This window comes from Pan troglodytes, chromosome 3 (assembly GCF_028858775.2).
Source record: "Pan troglodytes isolate AG18354 chromosome 3, NHGRI_mPanTro3-v2.0_pri, whole genome shotgun sequence".
NCBI lineage: Eukaryota > Metazoa > Chordata > Mammalia > Primates > Hominidae > Pan > Pan troglodytes.
In genome coordinates this window covers 175986277-176013267 of record NC_072401.2, presented here as the reverse complement: position 1 = coordinate 176013267, position 26991 = coordinate 175986277, and the positions used below count along the sequence as shown (strand labels likewise).

At 36.3% G+C, this 26991-nt stretch overlaps 1 protein-coding gene across 31 annotated transcripts in view; it reads right to left on the bottom strand.

Moving 5' to 3' along the window:
* Nucleotides 1–26991, bottom strand: part of CEP44 (centrosomal protein 44) — an 84915-nt gene that overhangs the window by 30870 nt on the left and 27054 nt on the right. For 8 of the 31 annotated variants that reach the window (XM_054683482.2, XM_054683486.2, XM_054683483.2 and 5 more), the window contains 2 exons: nucleotides 23625–23749; nucleotides 19583–21081 (listed from right to left, as the gene is read on the bottom strand). In XM_054683482.2, the coding sequence (XP_054539457.1) occupies nucleotides 20872–21081; nucleotides 23625–23749 (335 nt within the window). In that variant the 3' untranslated portion in view covers nucleotides 19583–20871. Of the gene's footprint in view, nucleotides 1–1664; nucleotides 4071–4469; nucleotides 4538–19582; nucleotides 22581–23347; nucleotides 23386–23624; nucleotides 23750–26991 lie in introns of those variants that run through there. The other 23 variants (XM_001156772.4, XM_009448583.5, XM_063810000.1 and 20 more) reach the window with 10 other exon arrangements.

The following is a 26991-nucleotide window of genomic DNA, read 5'->3' as shown; positions in this document are numbered from 1 at the left end:
AGGCCACTGATGTCAGTAAATAAAACTGCACCTGGACTAAACAGACTCAGCATTGATCAAAACGATGGGAAGGGAACTGAATGTAGGAAAGGGTATTTGGTAACTCATTTTGTTTATTTGGTTTCCATTGCCTGGCCCAAAAGCTACTCTCAATCTCCACATTTAGCTTCCAATCCTAGAGACCATTCTGAAGAGATGAGTTAGTAAGTGAGTTAGTAAGTCATTAGTTGGAGTCTCAGATATGACACCCTTCCTTGTCCAAGAGACTTGATGAACTCTTGAGACTCATGGAGAGTCTACAAGATTCTGGTCTAGACCCATTAGATTTTGCAGAGATTAACAATTTGCAGTTTGCACAGTCAAAGCTACTAGTAACATTTTAAAGAGAATTTACAATAAGAAATTGATGTGGTTACTTAGCATTAAGGGAGGAAGAGGTCAAGGGTTAACAAAGACATTTGAAACACAATGCTGAATTATGCAGTGTAATGGCCTCAAACCACGTGGATTTGAATTCAATTCCTTTATTCATTAACTGTGTGATCTTTGGCAAGTCATGACACATCTCTTAGAGTCAGAAACAAATGTAAAATTACTCACAAAGACACTCCTCTCGAAAAGTGGAGTCTTTTCCCCCATACTTTGAACCTGGTAGGAGTCGTGACTTGCTTTGACCAACAGAATGCAACAAAAATGAGGTTATGCTAGTGTCACGCCTGGGCCTCAAGAGGTCTTGCAGTTTCCATTTGAGAGCTTTTGAAACTGTGAGACTACAACATGAACAAGCCAGGGCTAGTAGGCTAGAGAATGAGAAACTGTGTGGGGAGAGGCCCTGTTGGAGTAGGACCTAGCTAAGGTCTTTATAGACCAGTCAAGCCCCAACTGGCTCACCAGCTGATCACAGGTTCATAGAGCTCAGCCAAGATCACCTATTCCTGGCTAACTAAGACCAAGAACAAGCCAGCTAAGCTGCACCCAAGGCATCAATCCACAGAATCTTGAGTTAAATGATGGGTTGATATTTTAAGCCACTAATTTTAGAGGTAGTGCGTTAATCACAAAAGAGAATTGACAGATATCTCACCCATAAAATGAGATAACAAAAGTACCTGCCTCATAGGATTGTTGGGAGATTCAAATGAGATAATATATGTAAACCACTTTGTGCCTGGCCAGAGTAATTAAAGTACTCAAACATGTTAGCAATGACTATTATTATTTATTATTGATAAAGATTATCTTGTGAAGGGACTTTTTCAAAAGTATGACAGGTTACGCAGCTAACATGTTATCTGGTAGGCTATAAAATTTCCACTCTGAGAAAATATTTACATCATGAGCTACAGTGCTGCTTGCTCTCCTACTACACTGTCTGAAAATCACTCTCTCTGATAGGGAAGCTGGAGGTGCTCCTCTAGATGACTGCCGTTAATGTAAACATATCACCCAAGAAGAGAGGAGGAAACCTTGTGGTTCTTCTCCCTACTAATCTATCAGCTTATATTCTTCCATCAAATACGCTTTTTGTCTTGTGTGGCATCAAGTTGGACCAAACAGATGTAAGGAAGGGAGGAAGGAGAGCATGACAACAGTGTCATTAACAAGACAGAGGTAACAGAAGGACCACACAGAGCTCGAGGAGAATATTTTGTTCATTTTTGTTTCACCATTAGATAGGACTCTTAGCCACATTCCATTAAATATTACTATGAACAAAAATGCTCATTTACATATAAGATTTAGAATTTTATTCCAGTGAATCTTCTCATTATGCCCCCAAACCCTAAAATTTGAAGGGTACATTCCTAAAAATATATTCTAAAAAAATACATCCCTAAACCTATAAATGCTGATCAAACACTACCCTTTTTAATCTTCCCTTCATTTTTCGCATAATTTTCTGATTTTTTACAAGGCTTTTCCAGCAATGCATTAACTTTTACACTAACAAGTATTAATGTAGTTCCTGTCTTTCCCCGAAAGGACTATAAAACGGCAAGGCTTTTAGGATTTAAGGCTGGGATATAAATACTCAACCCAGGTGTTTCTAAATCACCTTCCACAATCTCAAACGATGCTATACTTGAAGAGCTCTGGCAAAATGTCTTAAATTGTATTCTGTGTTTGTACCAAGTTATGTTATATCCAGAATAAATGCATAAAATAAAGCAAAGCCTGCTGACATATTTATTTTCAGAATAGGTCTGTCATATGAACTTTATAATCATATTTGAAAATCCAGCTGTGGAAAGGTATGCATACTAGATAAATGACTATTGGGCCTTTGCCAGACCACAAAATTGAATCATATAAAGAAAAATTCTAAACCAATGTTAGAGCAATTCATCCTTTTACGCTCTCTAATTAACCAACTAATTTCTGTCAATATCAATATAACAATCCTTTTTATGCCTATTAAAAATTACAAAAAGTTGACATTTTTCTGAAAATGCCCACAAAAAGTGATTTCTAGCTTTTAAAATTCTTGTCTTATCTAAAATGTTTCTATAAATATAAATGTCCTATGTGCCCAGTGTAATCAGTTTTCCATTTTCAGTAAATTCTGAAGAACTCTTAAAATGTGGGCTCAACATCCTGGTGGATTGTTTCTATTAGAAAATGTGTTAGTTAGAAAGGAATGTCTCCATGTTTTCTAGCCCTCAAACCCAGGAAGGTTAACAGGTTCAAATCTAAGCATCATATCCCTCCAACTAGGAAAAAACTTGTGTTTATTACCCCCAAAATACACTGCTTGAGCCAGAGTTTATGGATATGCTCAACTTGAATAATTTTTTCTTTAGCCTAAGGCACACTCTGAGTCTAGCCCCATGTACTGAGTAAGTATCTGAACCAGGTCAGTAAGTGGTTGTGATTAATGCATGCTATGCCTGAGATCTCTGGCAGTTCAGATGTGAAGCCCATAAAATATCTGCCACTTTAAGATATGGACCATTTGGGAAGATACTTTCCACTTTAAATATGTTCATACAAATTAAAGTGAATTTTATTTGATGAAAATTATATGAAAACAATTATATGTTGTCAATTTAAGGAGCCAATAAATGCAATGAGTAAAGCCAAGGCCTATTACATATGGCCTATGGAAATGTGTTTTATAAGATGTGGTTGATGCAATTAATAGAATGAGTCTAGAATGCTGCCGGTGTTGCATGGTCAGAGAATGAGCAAATGCTATCCCCATTATTTTCCCTTCTTTCCATTGCCACTGCATATGTAATCAACAGAGAAATAGAGGTCTTAGGTATAAGGGACTTAATTTATTTTTCTTCATACTGCTGTAGTTAATATGGAACACTGTACCTTTAGCCTACTGTACCAACGGTACAAAAGATGGTCTTTGCCTTGCCCAGCTCTTTCCCTGCTACTCCCACTGTTGAGCTATATCTTAACCTCTACTTCCCTCAGCCATTGTTGGACTCTTTCGCCATTCTGGATTTGTAACAGTTTACCTATGTGTGATCTTAATAGACATTGGGAAGAAAGGAAGAATGGTTTACTTCAGCACTTCTGTAATCTTTGACTTTCTCTCTACTGATCTTGTACTAACCTTATGCATTTTCTAGAGCCAATAAAAATATTTAAGTTAATGAAGGAGAGAGCTTCTGTTTTAAGAAAGCATGTGTTTTCTCACCTTCCACAGCCCCCATTTACAATAATAAAGAAATATGAAAGCTATAAACCCACATGAAAAATATGAGTGAGGGGCTATCAGCAGACATTTTGAGAAATTTCTGGAAAATAGAAATTAGACAAACAACTAAGTGTTACCCATGTAGCAGGAAGGAAAAAGTCATCAGTTTTGATATACCCACTAAAAGAGCTGGAGCTGAGGAGGAAGCTGGTTTCCAGGCGGAATTCTGGACTTCGTGGATGAGCTTCACTGAAACATCAGAGTACAGCAGGAAAAGGTAAGCACAGGATCCAAGAAACAGAGGTTACACGCAGGAGAGAGGCCAAGCAAAGCTCTGTGATGAAAGGTATGAAGTATGCCCACGGAGCAGCCAGCTGAGACTGGAACAAGAGGATGTAGCACGACATGCAGGAAAATTCTAGAAAGGAAACACAAAATTATATATTAAAATATGATCTGAATGCATTGGCAGAATGGGTAGATAGGAATTAGAGCAGTGTCAGAGTGTTATTAATATTTCCTCCTCTTCCATAATAGGTACTCTGAAAATAATGCCTAAAGAAGACCAAGCAAAGAGAAATGACAATCATATTATTTAGAAATATGTTGTTAGATACCGGAATAAACAGCTAAATGTTCAGTTTTTTTTTTCTCATTGGTGAGGAGTGATGGCAATAAGAAATCTATGCAATTGTCTTACTTTAATTAAAAAATTGGTAATATAACTATGAGATCTAATTTATGTACTCATTAAAAATGAAAATACTCCACTGTGATGAGCATACACTTAAACAACAATTCCTATAGAAAAGTATACCTTTTATGGATGTAAAGCCATCAGTAGATATCAAGTGCCTTAACCACTGCATATCCTGAAAGCACATCCTAAGAGAACAATAATACATATCATCAAAGATTTACATGTAGATATGTTTACCATGGTACTTTTTATATTAACGAACTTTATAAACCAGCAAAATATGCAATAGGAAAATGATTTAAAAGATCATGGTAAATATTTTTAATAGGTTAATGAAGAGGTTGAGAATGAATTCTGAGAACCCCTGACTATTAGATTATGAGTTGCCTCCAGCTCCCTTGATCAAAGAGAAACAGGCTTTCATGTGCATACTTGGCATAATCCCTGGAGAGAAGTATATTAAGAAAATGTTTTGAAATGCTTCTTTTTAATTAAAAAAATACATGCTATAATAAAAAAGATTATGGTGTTACACCTGGCACATAAAAGATTAAATGTTTGTTGAACTTCTAGGAAAGAATATTTTGTAGTTATTAAAATCCATATTTTTCATTTGAAAATATATTTAATGATATGGAAAATATTCATGATTTCCATGAAAAGAATAAAAATTACATGTATCACATAATTTTTTTTGTTTTTTTTTGAGACGAAGTCTCACTCTGTTGCCCAGGCTAGAGTGTAGTGGTATGACCTCGGCTCACTGCAACCTCCACCTTCCAGGTTCAAGCGATCCTCCTGCCTCAGCCCCACTAGTAGCTGGGATTACAGGCACGCACCACCATGCCTGGCTAATTTTTGTATTTTTAGTAGAGACAGGGTTTCGCCATGTTGGCCAGGCTGGTCTTGAACTCCTGAGCTCGGGTGATCCACCCACTTCGGCCTCCCAAAGTGCTGGGATTACAGGCGTGAGCCACTGCACCCAGCCAATCTTCATTTTTAATAAACACAAAATCTACATAAATATAAATAGAAAAAATAAGAAAATAAGATACGTCAAAATATTAACAAAGTTTATTTCTGGGTACAACTTGATCTTTGACTTTTAAAGAAAATTTTAATGACAATAAAATGAATCTGTGTACTTTGAACACTTAAAAAATGAACATGTGTTACAAATTCAGAACATATTCTGAATAAAAACATTAAAAATATTGTATTTTCTTATACAATCATTTTAATAAGAAGTATGAAAGTTGAAACTATAATAAGTATTCCTATCTAAAATATTTTGGTTTACATATTCTTTTTGACCTAAGGGTAGAGGATGTTATTTGCAACTCATCCAAACTCATCTTTAAAAATTTAACAAGACAGTTCAGTAGTCTATTTTTACCATAAATCTATCTTGAGAAAGAATGATGATAGCCTGAAGGTTAACATATATTCATTAATATTTTTTTAACTAAATTAGAGAAGAACACAATCCAAACAGTCTTATCCCTTCTCTAAACCTAAAAAAAAAGTTATGAAGTACCTTTTGAACTTTTCCCCTTTGGTTTCTCAAAGCATAACATTTTTAGTTCCCATGAGTAAAGTACATTCTTCAAGCTATAAAGTGTGAGAACATTATCCTGGAAGCAAGATAATGCTAAAATACCAAATATATTTCAACATTGACAACTTTATAACTTTTATAACTTTGAAGGCATATCAAAACAATTTAAAAACATGTTTCCTTAACATTTACAATGTAAAACCAACTAAAACTGTACTAAGAGGGAAAGCGCTAACAACTTTTCTAAAAATTCTTATAATTAACTCTTATTAAAATGTGTGTGTGTGTCTGTGTGTGTCTGTGAGCAAAGGGCTTTCCCATGATATTTTCCTATTCATCCTGAATCACCTTCCTAATAAAATGTAAAAGTATAGGGCCAGCTTGGTGGCTCATACCTGTAATCTCAACAGTTTTTCAGAGGATGAGGCAGGAAGATTGCTTGAGGCCAGGAGTCTGAGACTAGCCTGGGCAGCATAGTGAGATCCCAAATCTGAAAAAATACCAATAAAAAAAAAATCCAGGTGCAGTGGCACACATCTGTAGTTCTGGCTACTCACGTGGCTGCTGTGGGAGGATTGCTTGAGCCAAGGGGTTCTAGGTTGCAATGAGCTATGATTGTGCCACTGTACTCCTGCCTGGGTGACAGAAAGAGACTCTGTCTTAAAAGAAAAAAAAAAAAATGGAAAAGTATTACCATTACTCTTGTACACACTGATCTTTTTTTTTTTTTTTTTCTTTTTTATTGATCATTCTTGGGTGTTTCTCGCAGAGGGGGATTTGGCAGGGTCACAGGACAATAGTGGAGGGAAGGTCAGCAGATAAACAAGTGAACAAAGTTCTCTGGTTTTCCTAGGCAGAGGACCCTGCGGCCTTCCGCAGTGTTTGTGTCCCTGGGTACTTGAGATTAGGGAGTGGTGATGACTCTTAACAAACATGCTGCCTTCAAGCATCTGTTTAACAAAGCACATCTTGTACCGCCCTTAATCCATTCAACCCTGAGTGGATACAGCACATGTTTCAGAGAGCACAGGGTTGGGGGTAAGGTCACAGATCAACAGGATCCCAAGGCAGAAGAATTTTTCTTAGTACAGAACAAAATGAAAAGTCTCCCATGTCTACCTCTTTCTACACAGACACGGCAACCATCCGATTTCTCAATCTTTTCCCCACCTTTCCCCCCTTTCTATTCCACAAAACCGCCATTGTCTTCATGGCCCGTTCTCAATGAGCTGTTGAGTACACCTCCCAGATGGGGTGGTGGCCGGGCAGAGGAGCTCCTCACTTCCCAGTAGGGGCGGCCGGGCAGAAGCGCCCCTCACCTCCCGGACGGGGCGGCTGGCCGGGCGGGGGGCTGACCCCCCCCACCTCCCTCCCGGACGGGACGGCTGGCCGGGCGGGGGGCTGACCCCCCACCTCCCTCCCGGACAGGGCGGCTGGCCGGGCAGAGGGGCTCCTCACTTCCCGGTAGGGGCGGCCGGGCAGAGGCGCCCCTCACCTCCCGGACAGGGCGGCTGGCCGGGCGGGGGGCTGACCCCCCCACCTCCCTCCCGGACGAGGAGGGAGGACGCTCCTCACTTCTCAGACGGGGTGGCTGCCGGGCAGAGGGGCTCCTCACTTCTCAGACGGGGCGGCCGGGCAGAGACGCTCCTCACATCCCGGACAGGGCGGCAGGGCAGAGGTGCTCCCCACATCTCAGACGATGGGCGGTGGGGCAGAGGCGCTCCCCACATCTCAGACGATGGGCGGCCGGGCAGAGACGCTCCTCACTTCCCAGATGTGATGGCGGCCGGGAAGAGGCGCTCCTCACTTCCTAGATGGGATGGCGGCCGGGCAGAGACGCTCCTCACTTTCCAGACTGGGCAGCCAGGCAGAGGGGCTCCTCACATCCCAGACGATGGGCGGTCAGGCGGAGACGCTCCTCACTTCCCAGACGGGGTGGCGGCCAGGCAGAGGCTGCAATCTCAGCACTTAGGGAGGCCAAGGCAGGCGGCTGGGAGGTGGATGTAGCGAGCCGAGATCACGCCACTGCACTCCAGCCTGGGCGCCATTGAGCACTGAGTGAACGAGACTCCATCTGCAATCCCGGCGCCTCGGGAGGCCGAGGCTGGCGGATCACTCACGGTTAGGAGCTGGAGACCAGCCCGGCCAACACAGCGAAACCCCGTCTCCACCAAAAAAATACGAAAACCAGTCAGGCGTGGCGGCGCGCGCCTGCAATCGCAGGCACTCAGCAGGCTGAGGCAGGAGAATCGGGCAGGGAGGTTGCAGTGAGCTGAGATGGCAGCAGTACCGTCCAGCTTCGGCTCGGCATCAGAGGGAGACCGTGGAAAGAGGGGAGAGGGGAGAGGGGAGAGGGGGGAGGGGCAAGAGTTTTTATAGAGCCTGATCTCCACCCTCCCCGACTCCTACCTGCATCTCTGCCCTTTCCAGAGAGTGGTAGGTAGAGCCACACACTGATCTTAAATGTTAATGGTTTATCATAAGTTTTTCTATGTAACTTCAGAATAGAAACCTATTTTAATTTATATTGTTAAAGGATGATTTAGGCTTGAAAAGTTAAGCATAATTGATAACTTTATGCAGAATTTAATTAGCCTGAGTTGTAAATTAACAATATCTTTTATATATGTCAAAGTGTTATGGTTAAAAAATCATATTTGTTGAGAAATTCTTTACCATGAGGGAAAAAAATTAAAGAAATAAGTTTGAGTTGCTCCTAAAAATTACAGACAATTTTCTGGATACACCATAAGACTCTAATCAATGCTTCATGGAACTGAAAAGTCCACAGGTAGGCCTGGCTTTGACTGAAGCTTCCTCCAGCATTTCAAACACTGTCTTATAATTGCACTGTTTGAGATATTGGCTTCCTCCTGGATTTCTATGAGGCAGCTTTTCATTCAAGTACAAATCACTGTATCAATTCCAGTCTCTTCTGATAGTTACTATGGAAATACAAAATTTCTTTCTTAGAAAAACTAGCAAAACTTCCTTATCTATATTGAGTTATCTTCTGGACCACTGCCAACATTCTAGGTAACCATCATCTACTCAAAACAGAAATATCCTCTTCCTTTCTTTGCGTTATCCAACCAGTCAGCCCTTTGGGACTGGAATGGCCACATGGCCACAACTTAGATGTTTTCTCCTTTTCCTACTTTTTGGTGGAAATGTTGGGTTCTGGATTGTCTACAGTTCCCCCTTGGTCATCAGATTAATGAGCCAATTGATCCCCTTTCATGCTTAAGCCAGTTTAAGTTAAGCTTTCTGACACCTATTTGGGACAACTTCTGGGAAAAGGCTATCTTTTAGCTAGTAGTTGAAGTATTTAATTTTAATATCAAATTTATTTTTTCTCTTATGGTTTGTGCATTTTGTGTTTTTTAAAAACTATTTTCCTACCCAAAGTTATAAAGATAAATCTCCTTTACCAGTGTTTCTCCAACTTTAATATTCATATAATCACCTGAAAAGTTTTTAAAATGCAGATTTAGCTTGTAGGTGGTATTGATATTACTGTTTACAGTCCTTTCATTTCTCTTGTCACATTTATGTCTTTAATCTACCTGAAAATGATTGTGAATGGTGTGAAACAAGACTAAATTCATCACACACACACCCCGTCCATATAAATAGCCAGTTATTCCTAGAACTTTTTACTGAATTATCTATCCATTCCCCACTACAGTCAGTAATACAGTATTTGTCATACATCATATTCTGTAGAGTCTGTTTGGGGCCTCTGTACTCTTCAATTAGCCTGTTTGTCTGCCCTACAACAATTGCTATAAAAATTTTAATTATTGTTATAATTGCTACAATTAGGAAATAATTTTAAATATAAGACAAATCCCCCACCCTGTTTTTCTTCCTCAAAGTTGTCTTAGCTACCTTTTCTATTTTTCTCTTCTTTAATATGTATAATCTTAGACTCTGGGGGAAAAAAACTGTCAAGACTTTGAGATTACTTAAATTAAAATTATAATCTGGGTGAGAATTAATCTGTATTGAGTCTTCCTAACACGAAGATTGTATGTCTACCCATTTATTTAGGTTTTCTTTAATATTTTGTTTTTAATTTATATGTTTCATAATTTTCTACATAAAGTTCATGCACATATTTTATTACGTTTGTTTTTTTGGTACCATTTATTATCTGTTTTTTTTCTCTCTCTCTCTCTAAATATATATATACATATATATACACACACACATACACACATACTACTTATATATAATGTAGATATATATATACATATATATGTAAATGTCTACTTATGGCTCCTATCTAGAAGTAAAATTGGTTTGGATATATTGATCTCATATCTAAAAATGTGCCAAATTCTATTAATTCTAAAAAACTGTAGTTTATTTTGGTTTTTCTACATAGCTCTTCTAATTGCTGAAAATCAGTGGTAATGAGAAATCTCAAATGTAGCAAAGCAGACAAAGTAAAAAAAGACAGATTCCATAAAGAAACAAAGATAAAAATAACAGTAGATTTCTCATCAGAAACAATGCAAACCAAAAGACCATGGAGGGCCATCTTTAAATTACTGAAAAGAATGAAAAACAACAAACAAAAAAACAAAAAATCCCTATTCACCTAAAATTGTATCCTTCATTTGAAAATGAAGGTGAAATAAAGACTTTTCCAGAATTCATCACCAGCAACTAGTATTACAAGAAAAGTTAAAGGAAACCCTTCAGGCAGAAGGAAAATTATATCAAGAAGAAATGTGGATCTACATGAAAGAATAAATAGCACTGGAAATGGTAAATAGGTTGGCACATATAAAAGACTTTTTAAAAATTATTTAAACCTTTTAAAAAGATAATGGATTGCTTACAGCAAAAGTAATGATAATGTTTTGCAGTTTATAACATATGTAGAAGTCAATGTTTGACAAAAAAAGGCTTGGCGGGTGCAGAGAGAATGAAAAGTATATTATCGTAAGGCTCTTATGTTATACTTAAAATGAGTAGCACAATATTTGAAGGTAGCCTATATTAAGTTAAATATATATACTGAAAAATGAGTAGTATAATATTTGAAGGTAGCCTATATTAAGTTAAATATATATACTGAAAAATGAGTAGTATAATATTTGACAGTAGCTTATAGTAAGTTAAATATATATACTGCAAATCTTGGAGCAAACACACAGACACACACACACACATACACACACAGTATACTTCATAAGCCAAGAAAAAAATAAAAAACATTAAAAAATACCCAGTGAAAAATAACTCTGGAAAAGAGGCAAAAAAGCAGCTAAGAACAAATGATAAAGACAGAAAACAAATATAAGAAGGTGGTAGATTTGAACCCAACCATATCCATAATCAAGTTAAATGTAAATAATCTAAACATTCCAGAGATTTTTAGATTTGATAAAAGAGCAAGACCAAATTACGTTATCTTCAGGAAACCCACTTTAAATGCACAGACTCAGATACATTAAAAGTAAAAAGATGGGAAATAAATACTGTAGTAACACTTCCTAAGAGAAACCTGGAATGGCTGTCAGACAACATAGATATCAGGAGAGAATATTACCAGAGATAAAGAGGGCCAACTCATAATAAGAAATAAGTCTCTTTATCATGAAGAAATAGCAGTCCTAAATGTTTATGCTTTAAAAACAGGTTTAAAAATACATGATAGAACTGAAAGAAAAAATAAAAGTTTTTTAGTTTTCATCTACAGTTCTAGTTGGAGACTTCAACACCTCTCTTTTTCTTTTTTATTTTTAGAGACAGGGTCTTGCTCTGTCACCCAGGCTGGAGTGCAGTGATATATTCATAGCTCACTGAAGCCACAACCTCCTCAGCTCAAGTTATCTTCCCACCTCAGCCTCTCGAGTAGCTAGGACTACAGGTGCATACCACTATGCTTGGCTAATTTAAAACATTTTTTGTAGAGACAGGATCTGGCTATATTGACCAGGCTGGTCTTGAACTTCTGGCCTCAGATGATTCTCCTACCTCAGCCTCCCAAAGTGCTGGAATTACAGGCATGAGTGACTGTACATGGCTACACCCCTCTCTCAGTGATGAATAAATTTATAAATGGATGTTATAAAAATTTAAAACTTCTGCTCTTTAAAAAACACTGTTAATGAAATGAACGAGAAACCACAGAGTGGGGGAAAATCTTTGCAAAACTGTTCAACAGAGGCTCTTTACAACCCAACAGGAAGACAAACAACCTAAATACAATAGGGAATATCTTTGAATAGACTCTTCACCAAAGAAGATATACTAATGGCAAATAAATACTTTATGCTCAACATTTTGGACAAATGTAAGCTAAAACTACCATGAGAGACCATTACACACTGTTTTAATCACCCCCTATTCACCATGTTGGTGAGGGAGGAATTCCTACCTAGGGTTATGGGAAGGCCCAACACAAAACCCAGCACAACGCAGATGAAACTGATAACAGCTTATTAGTCACATGTACTCACAGCTTGTAGGGGAGGACACTGCCTGCTCTATGGGGGTTGAATTTGGGAACAGAGAACAGCTGAGAGATGTGGGAGGCAGACTTTGTAATATGAAGAGGGTGAGACATCCCCTGGTTCCCACAGGAATATATGATTGGTTTCTTGGAACAATTTCACAGCTGGCATGGAACTGAAACCCTGCTACTCAGGGGTAAGTGTCTGGTCCCTCTGTTAAGGAGTGGTTGTTTGGCTAGGGTACCTTATCCATGGAAGGAGAGTGAGGAGGGGATCCTCTGGTTAGGCCATTTGAAACCTTCTCAGTTTACCAGATATCAAGACAGTACATAACATTGTGCCTTAACTTTTGGTTTACACCACACACGTCCACTAGAAGACTGACAAAATCAAGTGTTGGTATGGATGCAGAGCAACTGAAACTCTCATACATTGCTAGTGGGAAAAGCAAATGGGCCAGCCAGTTTGGAAAAGTTTGGCAGTTTTTCATAAACTTAATCATAACTTTACTATTTGACCCAGCCATCCCACTCCTAGGCATTTACCCAAGAGAGGTAAAAACATGTGTCCAGAGACACATGTTCCAGTGTTCATAGCAGCTTTATTTATAAAATGGAATACCTCCAAACTGGACATATCACAATGTCCATCAACTGATGAAATGGTGGTATGTTAGCACACTGAAATATTCATTGGCCATATAAAGGAATGAACTACTACATACAACAACATGGATGAACCTCAGAAGCATTATGCTACATGGAAGAAGCCAGACACAAAAGACTAAATATGGTATGATGATATTAATATAAAACTCTAGCAACAGCAACATTAAAATGATGGAATGCAAATCAGTGGTTGCTGAAGGATAAGGTGAAACCCAGGGCTAACCTAATTAGGCCTATCAAACTTAACTCGCCTTGTTTGTAGTCGCTTGCTTCTAGTTGATTTTAAAACCTACATAGTGAAAAGTCAATGCAACTAAGCAATATGTAACCAAACTTCCACTAGTTTCCTTATAGATAACATCTCTGAGGTACAGGTCACCATAGTAATTAACAGTTGCTTGTTTTTCAGGAAATTAGGATCAGCTCTTGTCCAGTTCAAGCTGACTGACTCCACTGAGCCTCCAATGGCCTGTATGAATGCCCAATGAGTGCCCTTTTGACATCAGAAGGCCAAAAACTCCACCCTCAGATTGTGCCAATGACACCATTTTGCGAACATGGATCCTATGAAAAACCATGAAGCTTAACTGCACTTGCACAGATCAGCAATTACCTCACTTTTCCTTACCACCAATTAACTTTTTCCATGCATTGGACTGCCTTGCTCCTTTATCCCACAAATATCCCTAATGCCCCAACTTCAAGGAGGAGAATTTGAGGGGTGTTCTCCCACCTCCTCACTTGGCTGCCTCATGAATAAAATCTTTTCTCCACTGCAAAACTCATTGTCTCAGTGATTGGCTTACTGCAGGATGGGCAGAATGTGCCTGGTTTGGTATCAGAGGAATGACTACAAAGAGGCATGTTCTATATCTTAAATATGGTGGTGGCTATATGAATGTATGACTGAAATTGGTGAATTTTATTGTACGTAAATTATAACACAATAAACGCTGATGCAAAAACATGAGGGGGGAAACCTCTCAAGGCCTTAGTTTCTAATATCAACAATCTCTCAGGGCAGCTGCTGCTTCAGGCAAGCATAATACTCTGAATTTCTGCTTCCTCTTCTTTTGGCCTTTAGGGATTTCTTTTAATTTCCTGTGATATCTGTGATAAATATTTATTATATTTTTTCAAGAATGATGATTTGTTGCAGGAGTTTTTTATATTTTTTATTACCTTGTATGCCATATTGCAGCAAACAGAAATATCATTTTCTCTAAAAATTTGCTGCCTTTTAGTGCTTTAAATGAGACCTGTGTACTTTTTTGAGTAACTTTTCAAAAATATCATAAAATTTCCTCACCTTTTTATTAGGAAAATCTCACATTTAGGCTCAAAAATATCAGTGCTTAAAGTATGGAGAAACTATTTTAAAAGTTACCAACTTGGGCATTAATGCTACATACTATATTCTACATTTAAATATGTTACCAAATACAGAAATGTAGTATAACAATAAAGTTGACATTAAATTAAAATGAAATTAATTTCAGATATTGAATTTAAAAATCAGCTAACAGTTGCTTACAAAATTTGAATTCTATCATAATATGGGGGATGAGAGGACATCTTAATTGTTTGTCAAGCCACAAAATAAAATGAGAATGTCCTATGTACCAAGCATTGTGCTAAGCAGGGAGAATACATCAGTAAACAAAATTCAGGATCTCTTTTCACATAACACTCATAGCAGGGAGGACAACCTTAAGCAACAATTGCAAATAGTAGGTTTATAATGTACAAACCGAAATGAAGAAAAATTACAGGGTACTTTTCATAGCACAAACAGGGAATCTAAACTATTCTAGGGACCTAGGGGGCATTATTTGGAGGGAGTTATGTTTAATCTGAAGCCCCTATGATGAGTAGAATTCTACCAGCCAATGTGGTGCAGAGGATAGGAAATGAAGCATGGAGAACAAATGAATATTTTAGGTGATGGAACAGCATTTGTAAAGTCATGGAAAGCCCAGCACATTCAGAAAGTGAAAAAGCATAGTATATAAAAAGTGAAGGTGGAAGAGAATGATGATTTTAAAAAATGATGCGAAATTGAGAGGATAATTGGAATACTGAAATGCTTTTAAACTTTAAACATTTTTCTACTTTCTCATGGCAGTGTGAAAAAATAAATAAATTTTAAACATTTTGATGTTTGTTACTGATCTTCATTTAAAAGTCCTCAGCTGTGGTGTTGTTTTAAATGTCCTAGTGTGAATATCAACAAACAATGATCAGAATTTAAAAACAATAATCAGATTCTTACCCAGTAAATCAAAGCTTACTTAAACAGAAGATGGCAAATCTGAAGCAAGACCCATATTGATTGGGTAAAGTTTAAGAACTCCTAGTGGTTTCTGTTTTCCTCTCCTCTCGCTCTCTTTGCACCTAATTCATCTATGGAAACTGCTTTCTAAATATTGTATTTTCTTAAACTTAAGATGCTTTTTTTTACCCCTTCATTTACTTCATTTTACTACTCAAATGAGGTTTCCTTGACAAATGATTTTCAGAAAAAGTTTGTAAGACCATATATTACTAAATTTTAAATTAAATGTGAAACATGGATCTCTAATAATTGCTTTCCATATCTTCAGAAAAGTCACCCTATGACATAATACAGAAAAACAAATATGTATGCAGAATATTGCCTGTTGTACTTTGGGCAACATAATTAAAAGTAAAAAACTAGGAAATTTTTCAACATAAACACAGATATTTCAAAGATGGAGGCTAATGGTATGAATTGTGCATGCTTAGTAAAGAATCATTATTGGTGAGGACCAAACAAGTTATTTGTACAAAGCTTACACCTAATTTTGAAGAAAGGATGTTTTAATTCCTATTTATATATTATTTGACTGAGGGAAAAAAATCATTTAACTAAATGCACTCAAAACCCTAAAACGCTAACCAAAGGTGCTAAGGAGTCCAAGATACTAAATGTGAATTACAAGAAGCTGTATATATTTAGATAAAAGCAATTCCAGAGAATCTGAATTTGAAGGCTTAGATTCAAATGTTAGTTATGATAATAAAACAAGAAGTATGTGAATGTAAACTAATATTTCTTGAACTCAAAGTACCTACAAATGTCTTTGGGTTCTTTGCGTAATGAAGAATCTAATGTAGTAAGTAGGTCAAGAGCAGGGCTTGAGATTTTGCACTTCTAACAAGATTCCAGACGGAACCAATTAGGCAAGGTATCAGATTAAACACTAGTGTAGTATCTTTTTGCTATCTCTCAGTCCAGATACTAGATTGAAGGTAGTCCTTAAACTGGAAGTACTACATTTGCTCCAAATCCCATTATTTCCCTCCATCTCCACTGTCATCATAATTCAAGTCACTCTTAGTATGTTTCTTCGATTACTGTAATAGCCTCCCACTGATTTCTCTGTCTCTAGTTTTGCCCCCTTACCCATTCTCCATATTAAAAGCAGTAAAATAAATCCTTCAAAAACTCAGATCTGGTTATATTCTGCTGCTTAAATGGTTCAGTAAATAAGATACAAGCTGCCCCTTGGGCCTGTGTCAACTGACCTCTAGCCACACACACACAGCACACTCAGTATGCTAGCCCTAGTGAATTTCTTTCAAATGCTCTTCCTTTTCAAGCCTTTGTTTATGCTAGTCCTTTTGCATAAACCATCTTCCCTGGCTATATTCTGTTCACTCTTTAGGACTTAAGATAAACATCACTTCCTTCCACGCTGATCAGTTTGATGCCTAGCCTTATCACAGTACTACACATTGCTATTGTGTATTTAACTGTCTTTGCTGCTTAGCTGTTAGCTCGGTAAGAACAGGAACTATGTCTGTATCGTTAGCTCTGCCCATATCCAGTGCCTGGCACTAGTAGACACTTCAATCAACTTTCATTCTAAATGTATTTATTAATCAACGAGGTATTCATCTTTGTCTCTTTTCTAGAATTCATGATTACATCTTCCTTCTGTCAATACATTTCCCATAGAAAAGAATATAGTATGATTGACCAGGCCCTAGCTTTACCTTAATAAAACCTTGCTTATCTGGAAACCTTCATTATAATGTATTTGATATTCATTTAGTCAACAACTAATTATTAGTACCATTTAGTCTGTAATGAATAAATAAATGGTAGGCACTAGGTGAAACAAACATTAGAAAAAAGACTGAAAGCTGGAAGACTAATGAGGATTAAAGTCATACAAATAAATAATAGCTATAAAGTGGGTATAAAAATCAAAAGTATAAAAAGGGCACTAAAGCAGCAAAGAGACAGAAGTAGATAATTTGGCCTCTACAGTTGAGAAAAGCTTTTCCGAGAAAGGTATTTGGTCTTTGAGGATAAGCAGAAACTTGCCAGATGAAAGGAAAAGTCATTCTAGACAAAAGAAATGGTGTTTGAAAGCACACTTTTAAGAGAGTTCTGTGTATTTATATTCTCTATAGAATTGTAGAGGGCACTGGAAACAAAGACTTCCAAGAAAAAGGCCTTTGCTGTCCAGCATAAAAAGCTGGGCTCTACTCATTAGTAATAGGAGAAACACAAAGATACATTTTTAGCAGCAACATGGCATAATCAATTTTTTAAAACATACACTTTCGTATTGGTGTGGATACACTCAAGGAGGCAAGATCAGTGAACAGTGCAAGCAAAGAATGAGAAACCCTGAATATAGTGGTAATGGGAATGTATGAAATAATATAAAGGATTATACAGTATAAATAACGGCTTAGACAGGGGATGGACTAGTAGTAGTAGTAGTAGTAATCTTTGAGTGACAGTCTATGTACTGTTTTTGATAGTGAAGTGTGGCAGAATATGCCATTTTGGCATAAGATTATTTTGAGCTAAAGGCACTTGAAGAAAATCAGCAGATGCAAAAGAGACACTGCCCTCCCGGCACCAGGAAAAAAGAAGTATCACTGAAGGGAGAAAACTTCCATGTGAAAGATGCCCTCCTGGTACAAGGACATTCTTGCTACCAGAGATGAGTGGAGGTGGAGAAAAACCCGTACAAACAGTCCCTGTTAAAATAACTTACCTTTCTTTAGCCTCTTCATACATTTTAGTTACTTTTCCACAATTGCTGCTCTTTGTTCAACCTACTACACAAGCATTTAGGTTTTGCCACTTCTTTGGATGTTCATTTTCCTGTGGGGGCTCCCATGTACATGGGAAAATCCGTTTGTCTCCTGCTAATTTATCTTATGTCAATTCAATTCTCAGGCCTAGCCAGAGACCCTAAGATGGTAAAGTTTTGCCTCCCATACAACAGCAAAGGGCATGCAAACAAACGTCCTCCACCTTACGAGGACTTACAGAAGGTAATGCTTTCTCATCAAAGTGGGGAATGGGAAAAATGAAAAAAAAAAAAAAAAGGTGAGCCAGTCATGTGTCTAAAAATGATCAACCTTTACTATAATTCAAACTAATAGAGTTTTACAACTGTAATTACAAATAACTATTCCATAGCTTATTTTAAAACCTTTTTTTCATAAATATCCTAACAGAGATACAGTCTTCGAAAAGCTCAGAAGTTTCAGAGACAAGATAACCAACACAGAAATACTGTTGATGGGGAGCCTGGAAAGGAGACCTACCTGGGGCAAACATTACTGGGAAACTGCAAAAGTAAATCTATAGGGACAGCCAAGAGACATAAGAAACACGTACAGAATTCTGTTGCATTGTCCCAGGTGCCTCTCAGGGTTTCAACAACAAATATTTAAGAGCTACATCTCATGATTTAATAAATTGATTTGCACTCCAAGTACATAACAACTTAAGTGAACTAAAGGACTGAAACGAATTAGGAACTATTACAAAATATTCAGCCTTCTCATCACTCTAATTCCCTGACTGTTCAACTTTCCTGTGATTCTCTACTTTTCTTCTTACCACCCATCCCTCTAACATAAAATTAAAATAATTTATACATTTGGGATACTTACTGAATAAGTCCTATGTTTAATATTTTACATTTAAATGATTAAAAAGCAAAATCAAATTAAATTTTTACTAGTGATTTAGTGGACTTCACTGAGGAAAAAAAAAAAAACCAAACCATATATATATATACTCCTAATTCCCACAAGTATTAGGAATAAACATAAGTCATAATAAAATTAATACGAATTTTTAAAAATTTCCTCTTCAAAAATAAATTTGCATGTTCTGAATATGCTACTGCTGTCAGTGCTGTACTGACTTTCCAGTTTTCTTCTCTGAGTGGGATAAGAAATCTGTCATTTTCACTAGGAACATTAAAACTCAAGAGACACAACAATTAAAGCTTTAATTTTGTAGTTTAATGTTTCACACTACCTCTACTTCACCTTCTTTATATCCTTCGGTTTCAAAGAAAGGAGACAAACCTGGGGACTGTTAAAAAGTAAAAATCAAAGCTACAATGTTATTTGAGCTCAAAAAGTGTTGTAGTTTATAAAACTGAGAAGGTTATATTAATTTTTATGCTTCCCGAAGCGTGTATCAATTATATAAAGTTATGAGTAATGAATGGCATGAAACAAAGTCCCAACGTTTTCAAGTTTTATTTTTAAAATATATTACAACATCACATTAAAAACAGTAGAGGAAAACAAGCAAACATGATAGAATTACTTTTTTCCAACTCAATAGTACTTAGCTTTACCTAGAATTTTCATACAGTTGATGCTAACTTCTTCTGAACCCTTTCTGACTAGTATTTTACCTTATGTATTCTTTATAGTATTTCCATATAATCTTTACCGAGACCTATTCAGAGCATAACATAGACAGGGCAGCACAAGCAACTGACACCTTTGTTGGTAGTACAGTGTTTTTTCAACCAGTTTATGAGAGAATGAAAAGAATGAAAGTGAAAATTTTACTTAACTTAGGGTTAATTATGTAGCTCCAGGTAATCTCTTCAGAACTCCCCTGCTTCACCTTCTCAAGTTAATCAACAGTGGCTAGTTTATAACTAGAAACCACTTACCAAATTGCCTAAACAAGAAAACTTTTTAAAATAACAATTTGCTGATCTGTCCAATAACTCCAATAAAGTTGAATTTGCTTTATTTTTCCAAAAATTATGTTGTCTAGATAAAGACTCTTTGTAAGTGTAAATGTATGATATATTGAGTTGATTTTTAGTCCCTATTAGAGAGTTGTTAGACAAGTTATTAAAGTTTAAGAAAATTTGGATTCTAAATTTCCACCTGATAACATATATGAAATATTTTATATTTTCAATATATACTTACTTATATTTTGCACACTGTATATAAACTAGGAGATTAGAAATGTTTTAAGTCCTTTCTCTGTGTGTATATCTGCACTATATAAAGAAAAAAAGAAAGGGCAGAAAGAGACTTAACTTTTTTTCTATCTTCCATAAGAAAACTTCAAAAATGTTTCTTTTTAAAATTGAATTTTTCAAAAGGGAAAAAATATTATCTTGTTTGATGGGAAATCACTTGTTTTAACAAAAGGTAAAATACTGCCATGTTAACCACAAGGTGGTGCTATAATTCCATGCTGGTGCTGATATTTTAGGAGTTAATCGATAACAGAAGTTTTTTCCCTTATAACTATAACCTCTTAACCTCTTAATTTTTATAAATGTACTTCTCTCACAATTGAAAAAATTAAAGCTAACATGCTTCATTAATTCTGGAAATATTTACTGAAACTCTGTTAAATTCAAAATTGTATGTTTCTGTAGGCTATCATTTTAAAGTTCTGATGACCAACTATTTATTAGAATACTAAAAATGTGGCCAAGCATGGTGACTCACCCATGGAATCTAGCACTTTGGGACGTCCAGGTGTGCGGGTAGCTTTAGCTCACGAGTTCGAGAACAGACTGGGCAACATGGTGAAACCCTGTCTCTACAAAAATACAAAAATTAGCCAGGCATGACGGTACAGGCCTATAGTCCCAGCTACTCAGGAGGCTGAAGCACAAGAATCTGCTTGAACTTGGTAGGCAGAAGGTGCAGTGAGCCGAGATCACGCCAGTGCACTCCAGCCTGGGCAACAGAGTGAGACCCTGTTTCAAAAAGAAAAAAAAAGAAAAAACAAAGGAATTCTAAAAATGTTTTCTTAAAAGTGATTTCTTACACTGTTTCAAATTCACAAACACAAAAAAAATTTAAGTGATTTCTACTCATATAACAATATTTTATATTTGACAGTGTAATATAGAATTATACATATATACCATAAATAGATGAATAAATAAAATATAATCAGATGGTCCATATAATATTAAAAAAAATACTAATTTTCCTTCCAAATAATGAAGTCAATTTTCTTGAGGATTTTCTGGGATTACTGCTACACTTTTATCTACAAGTTTAAAAAAGATAATTCATATAGTAATATTAAAAATAAATTTCATTTTTCCATTGATTTAACTTCAGCTAAGACTTTTCTCTCCGAAAAATGTGTACATCATTAAAAAAACAAAACACAACACCTCACTGTGTATCTTTTAACGGTGGCTAGAATGGCTACATTCTCTTTCTGTTACACTGGTCTTAAAAAGTGTTACGCCGGAGGCCAAGACAGGCAGATCACCTGAGGTCAGGAGTTTGAGACCAGCCTGACCAACACGGAGAAACCCTGTCTCTAATAAAAATACAAAATTAGCTGGGCATGGTGGTGCATGCCTATAATCCCAGCTACTTAGGAGGCTGAGGCACAAGAATCACTTGAACCCGGTAGGCAGAGGTTGCGGTGAGCCAAGATCATGCTATTGCACTCCAGCCTGAGCAACAACAGCGAAACTCCATCCCCCCACCAAAAAAAATTATACAATAGAGCATACTAAAATGTTCAACACATTTCTCACGGTGAACCTTGAGACCATAGTCCTCTTGGTCTAAACTTGAGGACCACAGTCCTCCAGCCTGTTTCCCAGTACAAAAGGAGAATCTTAACCTTAATTTCTCAGTGTTAATTGGAAAGGTATTGATGTTTTTGACCAAGCATGAAATAACTGTCTTTTTGTTTTATTTAATTTTCAATGAGCATTTTTAACTGTTCATTATAACTTATTCATCAGTACAGATGCCAAGATGGTATATATGAGAGCCTCCTGGGTATAACACACAAGTCCCATTTGGAATGTTTCCAACAGGATGTAAACCATAGTCCTCAAGCCTGTGCTTTAAAAAACATTACTCAGCACACTGCCAACAAATGTCAACACAGAAATACAGTGCTGTAATGACTTCACTCTGTAAGAGAAATATACTGGAACATGAGTTTTTCCTAAAAAAAAAAAAAAAAAAGTGACACAAGGTAAAGCAGTATAATCATTGCTCAAAAATATTAAAAGATTTATTCAATAATGAATGCAAAAATTCATATACCAAATGGAATCCAAATTGTCAAAAACTGCAGTATTGCAGTATATTAAAATTGTATAAAGAATTCTTAAAATATACAATATGTATAGTAACCAAAGTCCTAGAAAAAAGTTCATGCAGAAAATCCTACAAGTAGTGATTTGGACATTTCAGTAACTCTGCAGTTTCTTCAAACCTGAAATATAATAAATAATATATTAAGTAAATCAATAATTCATAATAAAGCATAGCATTTTAGTTGTTGAAATTATGCTTTTTAGCCTAAAATAAATTTGAATATTTTTCTTATCTATAAGTACAGTTACTATGAATAAACTTAAGTATGACCAGAGGGAAGACAAAGAGGAGTCAATTATGAGTCATATTCTTGGAGTGTAAGTTAAGTACTTTTTGCATTTCAAAATAATATTATAATTTTCTATAGTAGTAGGCTGCATAATCATCTTATATGCAATTTCATTTCATATTTCCTTTGAACTGCTCTTTAGAAAAATCACACCATTTGTACTAGACAAAAACATCATTTTTAGTATCTTATCAATAACTTGCCGAAAAACACCAGTGATATTTTCACAACACTGAACATGTCTCCAAACCATCCATCTATATATATTATTTAATATTTTTATAAATCAGTTATCAAAAATAGATAATATTCTTGATTAGTTACCAACCAAAAATATCTTTGTACTCTATCTGCAGTTAATTCCATTAACAATTCCAACAAGTTTTAAATTGCTTGTTGGAAACTAAAACAGTGACTCATCTCACAAACACATAACTGTAGGTGGATTTATTATCCAGTGGAGTCCTGAAGGAAATTCCACACCTGACTGAGAGACCTTTAAGGTTTGAAACACACATGCACATTCTATATATACTGTAATCCAATACAATTCCCTATAGAGAAATGAATTTCTGTTGCCCCTTTCTGTTACTTACATTTTTTTCATCCTTTCCATTTTCTGAATTGTTGTTTCCTTTAATTTAAAAAGCAACAAATTTAGATGATTTCTCAAAGTAAACCATCATCAAAGATGGACCGTGAATGTACAAAACACAGTTTGAAACATTGCATTAAGTACTGTTTACTTATGAAAGAATTTTGAGAGACTAAGATTCGCGTTTGCTATTTTTCTTGCCAGCAATATTTACAACAAAAACTAATGCTTGCTTGTTTTCCTCATTTAGAAAGGAAACAATCTAAGCATTTTCTTACCTCTGAAATCTCATTCAAACCACAGTAATTAACGGTAGAGGCTCTGGGAGTTGAATCTGATGATGCTGTACTATAGCCAGAGGACAGAGGAATACTTGCTGGCCTCTCTACTTCGCTTTTTCTGTCTGTGAAGAGATTAAGTTTTAGACTATCTTTTCCTTTCACAGAAGAGTCAAATATCTAAAAATATTATTTACAGATGGAATAAAAACATACTATTTTAATTAAAAATGGCTATCCGCATAGATCAAAGAGTTTTTAGTACTCTTAAGGTAACAGTTTTCATATGGAGATCTAGATGTTAAAAATTGCCCAATAAAAATTACAAAAGGCAGTATTATTATCATGATAGCAATCAATTTGAATAAACAGGTAAGTTAATAATTTATTTTAAAATATAACCTATTGAATCAATCATGTATATTCTTTTCTTAAAATGGTGATATTTACATTAAATAATTAGTATCCATGAATTTGTCATGATGCTTTTATTCAGCAATATTTAAGCATTTCACAAATTTTTTTACTACTGTTCTGTGGCAAGTGACAACTATTACTATAACTGACCATATATATCTTTTAAAAATCAAGAAACATTCTAACTTGATTCGACACATATGAAAATAAGTAATGCAAAAATTTAAGATCCACAGATTTCTTTTTCTAAAAAATGGAAAAACCTAACATTTCAAATATCCTGATAATATTAATTTGACAAAATGATGGCATCTCCCCTACAAAAATATCAATTAGAGAAGATTACGGATAATGTAATAAATCCTACAAACCCTGTGTTTTGCATATTCTGACTGAAATGCAAAAAAAAAAAAATTAGACACCCATTTAAACTGGTTCACATAAAGAGAGCTTTATTGTAAGCCTACACAGACAACCTAAATTGGGGAACAAACTATTACCACTGAGAACTGAAACAACTAGAAGACTAATTTTCATCTCTCATAGAGCCACAGTCTCTTTTGCCTACTTCTGCCATTTGCTCCATCCCTTCGCTCTTCTCTGTAGAATGGCTTTCTCTGCTGACTCATCAGCATAAACTTCCACCACATGGCCAGCCCGGCCCAGGCTCAATATCATTTGACTAACTAACTCGTGGTGTCCTAATTCCAAATGCTAAGAGAGAGAATGTAATTTGACTCATCACACTTTGAACTGGAATTCTCTGAGTCAGGTGTCTACTCTTAATCCAATTAGCTAAGCCTGGAGGTCAAGATTACAGGGTGTAATTCTGAAGACTACCTAAACCCAGATCTTTTAGTAGGAGCTATGGACAAGAGGTTATTTTAAGAAATAATTTGAAATTAGGCAGGAACTATATCTACTATGCACTAAATCTTGGATTTTTTTCTGTGGGTACAGATAGTTGTCCTGAACATTTCTTACATCTTTCCAAAAAGAGGAGGGGGCCCTAGGAAAAGGAAACAGGTCCGAGAAGACAGATAAAGGGTGAAGGAATGGCTCTCTTTGTCTTCCACTTCGGGGTCCAGACTTTGCGGTGTCTAACCTTATTCAAGAGTGTGCCTCATGGTGGGAGAAAGCTGGTATTTGGCAGGCTGGCAGGCTATTCATAGTTATTCCTACAGAGGATTCCAGAGGTTACAGAGTGGACCATTACAGAACACCAGCTATATTTAATAGCCAGATCAGTTAACTGCACATTAATTTCTATAATTTTTCTTATTGCTATCCTGAACCTTTAGTAAAGCCTTACTTGTTTAAACATTAATAGTTTCTTAGCTGTGCTATAGGGGATTGAGAAAAGAATTGGTAACTGAGTTCAGGTTGGAAAGGAATGGCGAAAGGCAATGGCCACTTACACAAGGACCCTGACACCAGTTGTTATGTACTTCGGTAGTGACTGCTAAGAAGTCTCTGTAAAGAAAGGGACTCTTCTACTTCTAAGGTTATGGGGGTATGGGATATGAAATCTTCTACCCAACTCTTACCACGTAACAACTAATCTTTCACTGCCATCTTTGGAGGCTTATCACCTTATTCCACAAAGGGAATCAGTAGGGTCCTTTACCATTTAATAATTTGTAAGCCAATACTTCTAAATCAAGGACCAATGTATGTATCCAACTGATTTCTAGATATTCTATCTTAAGGATTTCATACATAATTTATTATACTCAAAAGTGAACTCATTATTTCTCCCAAACCTTCTCCTCTTCCTGAATTTTTTATTTTATTAAAGAGTAACAATCACCTACCCAATCACATGAGCCAAACACAAGTAGTCAGTGTTACCTTCCTTACTCTCCTTCACCCTTTTTGTATCTATCAGGATCAAGGCATATCAATTTTAACATCTAAATTTCTCCCAAATAAATCACCTGCTCTTTATCCTTACTATCATTGCCTTAGTAGAGACCCTCATTATTATTCTGAAATAATGACTACTAAAATTCTCTCCAAATTATCCTTGCCTATCTTACTTTCCTAACAAATCACTATTCTGCTTTGATGATAACCTCTGTGAAACACAAACCTAAGAATATTAGCCTTGCTGAAAATCTTCCTACGACTCTGGGATAAACTCCATGACTTGATCTTTCTACTCTTCTGCTACAGCTTCCTTCAGGTGCTCACATGTACCCTTCCTGCTAGTCACACAGGAACAAACCACACTCTTCTGTGGTGGCACACCTTTCTTTTTTTTTTTTTTCTCTGAGGGAAAAAAGGCACAAAACAAAGCGAAACAAGCAAGCAAACAAAAAAGGAGCACTAACAGTTGGTGCCCTGTCTGGCAATTAACACCTAAACTACTGTACCCTCTAATGAATATAAATAATTTCATGAAAAAGAACATCACATGAGGTCACTTCATTAGCATAATGAAACAACACACCCAAAATCACTATTCATGTCCGAACACAGACAAAACAAGGGCACCATGTAACCACATAAATGAGCAGATATAGCCCCCCTTGCCTAACATGAGTACTTATTTTATGCTAAAAATTTCATTCTTACCATCAATCATCAAATTGCTCCTGCTCCCTGACAGCACCCATAGCCCTTGCTTCCTCAAACCCTCTCCAAAATTATCCAACACAAGTCCAATCCTTAAAAGCCTCTGCTAATTCACTCTTACCAAGACATTAAGGTGCCTTACAATTCCCCATGGAACACTGTATTCCTGATAAAGGCAAAACAAATCTGGAACCTCACAAAAACTATTCCTGATTTAATATGATCCTAAACCCAGAGTAGTAAATTATTGCTCTCAGCATTCAAATGAAATCAAACCCTATTTCCAAGTAGCATGTATAAGGTATAATGTGTAAGTCTTTATAAACTTGAGTCTTTTAATTAATCTAGATCAGATCATAAACTCTATGAGACC